The sequence below is a fragment of the Arachis hypogaea genome, chromosome 11 (assembly GCF_003086295.3).
Source record: "Arachis hypogaea cultivar Tifrunner chromosome 11, arahy.Tifrunner.gnm2.J5K5, whole genome shotgun sequence".
NCBI classification, from domain to species: domain Eukaryota; kingdom Viridiplantae; phylum Streptophyta; class Magnoliopsida; order Fabales; family Fabaceae; genus Arachis; species Arachis hypogaea.
In genome coordinates, this window is record NC_092046.1 from 17,181,470 (window position 1) to 17,187,505 (window position 6,036).

Here is a 6,036-nt window from a genome sequence, read left to right on the forward strand (position 1 = left end):
CTTATTGTTATCGTTGTTAGAATATGAATGATGGCATATCTTGATTAGGAATATTTTTTTATTGTTGAGAAAAAAATGTTTAACAAATAAGTCATTAATATTAGATATTATTGTAGATGTTGTAATATGGTTGAGAATTTTGATTAGGAATATATGTATTAGTAATGATTTTTATTTGCAGTTATGAATAATTTTAAGGATTAATTAAATAATTTTAGAAGTTAGAATAATTAGTTATATAAGGATTCAGTAAAATGATTGATGATAGTAAGGTAGTAATTGTTTTTTATGTGACTAGTAATTTGTTAATTTTTTTTTGTAGAAATCAAGAATGTTGACATGTAAGCACCCAGTTCCTCCGGATCGGTACAACGATAGGGTGGAGGAGCATTTACGAATTACCGGTTTCTATCATGTATCTCAGATTGGGATAGTGCAGTGTCAGAAAGTATTGGTAAATGCTCTAATTGAACGTTGGCACCCTGACACACATACGTTTCACCTTTCCATTGGTGAATGTTCCGTTACTCTTGAAGATGTGGCTCTAATTCTTGGTCTTCCCACAGATGGTCTTCCAGTTAAAGGGATGACAATGAGTAGTTTTGAAGCTATGGAGGCGGAGTGTTTGCTTCAATTTGGCGTTACACCGCGTAAGGAGCACTGTAGATCTAGCTGCATAAAACTCACCTGACTGCGGAATCTAAAAGAGAATTTAGAATTGAACGATGAAATCAGTATACAAAGGTATGTGAGGTGCCACATTATGTTGCTGATTGGGACGATCTTGTTTGGGGATAAGTCTGGGGCAGGCGTGCACTGGAAGTTTTTACCCTTGCTTCGTGATTTTGTCAATATTGGACAGTATAGCTGGGGTTCGGCATGTCTATCACACCTTTACAGGGCGTTATGCAGGGCATCTCGCTATAACTGTAGGGAAATAGATGGTCCACTGACACTTCTGCTCGGTTGGGTTTGGATCCGATTGTCATATCTATCACCGCTTCCTAGAGAACCTCGCAGCTTTCCACTAGCAAATAGTTATCGCCTTGATATGCAGGCATAGTCTCAAAATGGACAACAGCAGATGGCTCCTTGTGACACATAGCCTCAAACCATATAGGCAACGCCTCATAAGAGGCTTCCCAACCTCCAAATATTTTTTCTACTGCCCTTTGCTTAGCCAACCATGCTTTCTGGTAGCTCACGGTGTAGTTGAACTTCGATTGCACTTCTGCTATAACCGATTTTACCTTTAAGGAGGGGTCAGCCTCAACCAGTGGCTTTATTGCTTCTGCAATTGTGATAGAATCCAGTTTCGAATGATCCTGTGAAATGGTGGCTCTGGTACAGGTGTGGCTACCATTATACCTCCTTATAACCCAACAGTACTTCCTGCTGATCAAGCTAACCCTGATAACCCAATCATACCCTGACCCATACTGTGTACACTTGGCATAAAATGTCAACGGCTCAGACTCATACACCCGGTAGTCTACGCTTCGTCGTATCGTATACTCTTTTACCGCCTTAATAACAGCTTCTCTGGAACTGAACTCCATACCAATGGCAAACTCACCATCTGCGACAATAGGAACTTCTGCTGCGACAGCTACCATTGGAAAAAATTTCATTAATACACACGTATTTCAAAACCGATTCTAAAGGTAAATCAAATTTCACTGCATCCAGTATGCTATAACTCCAGACTTTGCAACATGTTATTATGTCACTCTAAACAAAATAAGAACATAAGTAGCAAATGTAAAAAATAGAGCGGATCGGCCGGTTCAACCAGCAAACCAAACAAACCGGACCAATTCGGTTCGGTTCACGGAGTTTGAACCGTACAACGGGTCGAACCTGTGCAAATAATAATGTCCACAAACTCACACATTTTGTCATAACCATATTATAGAGAATTTAAATATTATTTTCTAATAAATACTAGTAGCATATAACAGTTAAAAAAGTAAATTTTCTATTAGTGGTAAATATTGTAATAACTCGGTTCTATCCTGACAACAACTACATTTAACGCATGACTAATTAATGGTAAATAAAAGGTAAATTATTCATAACTCAATCAATGTCTAACTAAAAAAATTCTAATACCACGATTACTTTACCTGCAGTCATATATTCCGGATATTCCGAAACATGCATAGCTTCCAAGTCCAACACTCGCATGAATGATGGCTCCTCAAACGGCACTTCGTTTGCGAGTGTATTTGCTACTTCTGTCACATCTGGGGCCATGGTTCCGTCACCTTAATCTTCATCTCCATCTGGACCAATAAATTCGTAGTTGCTTTCGAACTCTTCTTCACTATCACTATTATAATCTTCCCGTAGAATATTCCGGTCAGCCTCAGATTATTCAAACTCAACATACAACTCGATGAACGAGATCTGAGACCGATTTTCAATATACATTGAAAACATCTCCTGCATGCTCGCTTCGTCCGTCACATATTTGGTTTGATACTGGATGAATCCACCAAACACCGGTACGGAATATCTGTATAGGATACAGGATATCTTTCTTGCCCGCTCAGAATTTATCTTTTCACAGATTACACCTTTGAGTTCTTCAAATGAGATAATAAAAGGAATAACAAGATCTAATGGGTTTTCACAAATAAATTTTACTCCTTCACTCGTTTGTAACAAAATCTGACCAAAATAGTATATTTTTAGCAATACTTTGTCACTCATTTTTTTCACTCAACAAAAAATAAGCATAAACTTATCCTTAGCAATTAGACTTTCAAAATCAAAACTGAAAAACCCAAATAGAAGAAGAGAGGAAGCAGCCGTTCAACAAGGAAGAAGACGGAACTAAGCTCTCACCAGTTCACTTCACTCTTTTATATCAGCATGCTTAACGAACTCGCATCCTTCGACTAGGTTAAACTGAACCAAAAAAAAAAAAGGTATACAAACTCGGACCATCCGAGTTCCTCCTAGCCCTTCCACAAACCGGAGGGTCCAAGTTCATTGTGCCTCAAAATTATAATTACCCAAAATCGTAGGGTCCGAGTTCTTTGATTTCTTTAGCTACTAAAGAAATCGTAGGGTACGATTTCAGTTACCCAAAATTTTTTCCCTCCAATACAAATCGGACCGTGCGATTTGTTATTCAAAAATTAAATCCAAAGAACTCGCACGGTCCGAGTTCCTCAATATCACATTGACAACAAAACTGTCCCACATATTTGTCCAGTCCCCCATAACTCCATATCGACGCATAGCACACACATGGCCTCCATTTCCATAAAATTGAGCCTTGAAATTCCTTTATATTATTGGATGTTACAACACTATATTATTATAGTTATTTGATGGCTACAAATCACAAAAGTTGTTGTACCCCTAGCACTCCTCTTATCAATATTATAATGTGTTGGCACAGTATTTTAACAGGTATTCTATTAATAGAGCTTTTATTATATATTGATAACGTCATTAAACAATTAATACCAACAAATTATATTTTTTTAAAAAGTTAATATTTAAAAAATTAACACTAACTTAAAATTATACTTTTAAATAAAAACCATAAAATAATCATAGAATATCAATCTTCCATCTTTATTTATTAAGCAACTTTTTTTTAAATTAGTATTTTATTAGTGTTAATTTTTTACTGAAATAAAATAAAAAAATTATTGTTTCCCATAACAATTATTTTATTTTTATCTTTTAAAATTTATTTTATTTTAGAATTTTATAAACTCATTACAGTACAATTTAAATTGTACTGGTATATTTTTATTTTTATTTAATCTAATTTTATTCACATAATTTAAAATTTAAAATTATAAAATTTTTAAATTAAAATTTAAATAAATATAATTTAATTAATAAATTAATTTAATTTAATAAAAATAAATGTATTCGTATTATTATATTTATATGATTAATTACATTTATCCGATTTAAAAAAAAAAACTATTTAAAATCGTTAATTATAAATTAAAAAATTAATATACTCATTATTTTTAATACGATTACGTTTACAATACTCCCTAATAGTTTGGTGAATCAATTGTGTATAAAGTCTTTAATTATTTAATGAATCAATACTTTATATATTTTTATTTTTAAATTAGTTTTTGCAGTTAAAATTTTCATTATTTTCTTTATATTTATTTTATCTCTTCTGTTTTAAATTAAAAAAAATTTTATATTTATTTTACCTCATAGTTCTCTTTCTCAAATCTCACTTCTAACCAAATTCATCACCACCGTTCACTACCGTCACCGGTGTCTAGTTCACTATCGTCGCGTCACCGTCTCGGAACTACTTCGCCTCACTGGCTTAGTGCCTTGCAAGCCGCAACCATACCCGCGTCATAGCTGTCTTCTCTTCACCATGGTTACTCTTTTGATTGGATCTGTTCTTTTATTCTGAATATGTTCTTAATCCTATTCTTCAAATTTTTGTTTCAAATAGAATGTTTTTAGGATATTTTAAAATTGAGAACAACTAGGGAACCAAAAGCATATCAGCCAAAATGTGTTTGGGTTCCATGAAAAATCGGGTTTTAGTTTGTGCTCCGTGATCTCAGGAGCGGTTTTTAAACATATTATTCAAAAAGTGATTTTAATTAAACGATTTTATTTACTTTTTGGCTGGTCACATTTTGGTTTCATATACTTTTCCTTTAAAATTTTATCTCCTATTTAATTTTTCTATTCTTCTATTCTGGATATGTTTCTAAATTATCTTTAATTTTTGTCCCTATTTTAATTGTTATGGTTTTCTATTTTTGTTCCTATTTCAATGTTTTAAATTAAAATTTAAAATTTTACTTTCTAAGGGCCAGTTTGGCTAAACTTCTTAAATAAGTTCTTTTGAAAAAGGAGCTTAAAATATAAGGACTTTTATTAATATTAACTTTTAAATAAGTTATTTTGAGTTTGAAAAGTTATTATGGAAGTCATTGTTTTAAAGTTGTGCATTAAATAAGAGTGATAAAATAGCTTTTGAAAATAGGAGAAGTCACATTTTTTAACTTCTTCAAAAGCTCTTAAATAACTTTTTGAAAAGTTAAAAATTTATCTAAAAAATTGTACCAAACACATTAATGTAACTTTCTATAAGTCAAAAGTAAAAAAAAAGTAACTTTTTGGTGTTTCCCAAAGGCCCTTAAGTCATTTAGTAATCTAATCCTAAAAAAACATCTTAATATTTAAATTTAATACTAAATAATATATTTGGTTCTATTAATTAAATTCAAATTCATATTCCCGTGTTTTAGTTACCCAAAAAAAAAAATTCAAATTCAATTTTTTATTTTTAATTTAATAAAACAACTTTAATTATTTAAAGAGTAAAGTATTGTTTTTGTCCTCAACGTTTGAGATGAGTCTTAAAGTTGTTCCTAACGTTTAAATTATCATATTTAAGTCCCTAAGATTTTAAAAGGGTTAAGTACTGAAATCGTCCCTAAGGTCTGGGGTCAAAATCAAAATCGTCCCCGACCTTTTTTCGTTATTAAAATCATCCTCAACGTTTAAAAACGCTTTAAAATCATCCTTTTTACCAATTTTATTTTTTTTATTACCAAACTACCCCTTATTAAAAAAATTATAAAATAAAATAAATATAATTATAAAATAAAATAAATAAAAAATAAAGTAAAGAAAGGGATAGAGATACAGAGAACGGGGGGTTGGGGTGGAAAGAGAAAGAAAGAAGGGGGAGGGGGCGGGGAGAAAAAGGGAGCAGGGGGGAGGGGGAAGAGAAGGGCACCACCGCACCACCGCCGCACCATCGCACCGCCTTGTCGCCGCCTTGCCGCCCTGCACCACCACTTTCTTCTTCTTCTTCTTCTTCTATTCATGGAACGTGAGAAGCAGATGAATAATCATCTCCTCGCCGCCGCCACCGGTCTTCATTACCGCCGTCGCTCTGCTTCTCGGGGAAAGGGGGAAGGGAACGCGAAGGGAGAAGAGGGGGGAGGGAGGGTTTCGGGAAGAAGAGGGGGAAGGGGAACTCTTCTCGCCACCACCACTGGTCTTCATTACCGC

The 6,036-nt window shown here is 33.5% G+C and overlaps 1 protein-coding gene across 1 annotated transcript; it reads left to right on the plus strand.

Annotated features, from left to right (window-relative positions):
* Positions 1 to 254: 254 nt before the first annotated feature.
* Positions 255 to 691, plus strand: LOC140176048 (protein MAIN-LIKE 2-like). Its single transcript, XM_072205899.1, has 2 exons — positions 255 to 272; positions 323 to 691. Exons 1-2 carry the CDS (start codon positions 255 to 257, stop codon positions 689 to 691), a joined length of 387 nt encoding a protein of 128 aa, XP_072062000.1.
* The last annotated feature ends 5,345 nt before the right edge of the window (positions 692 to 6,036 follow it).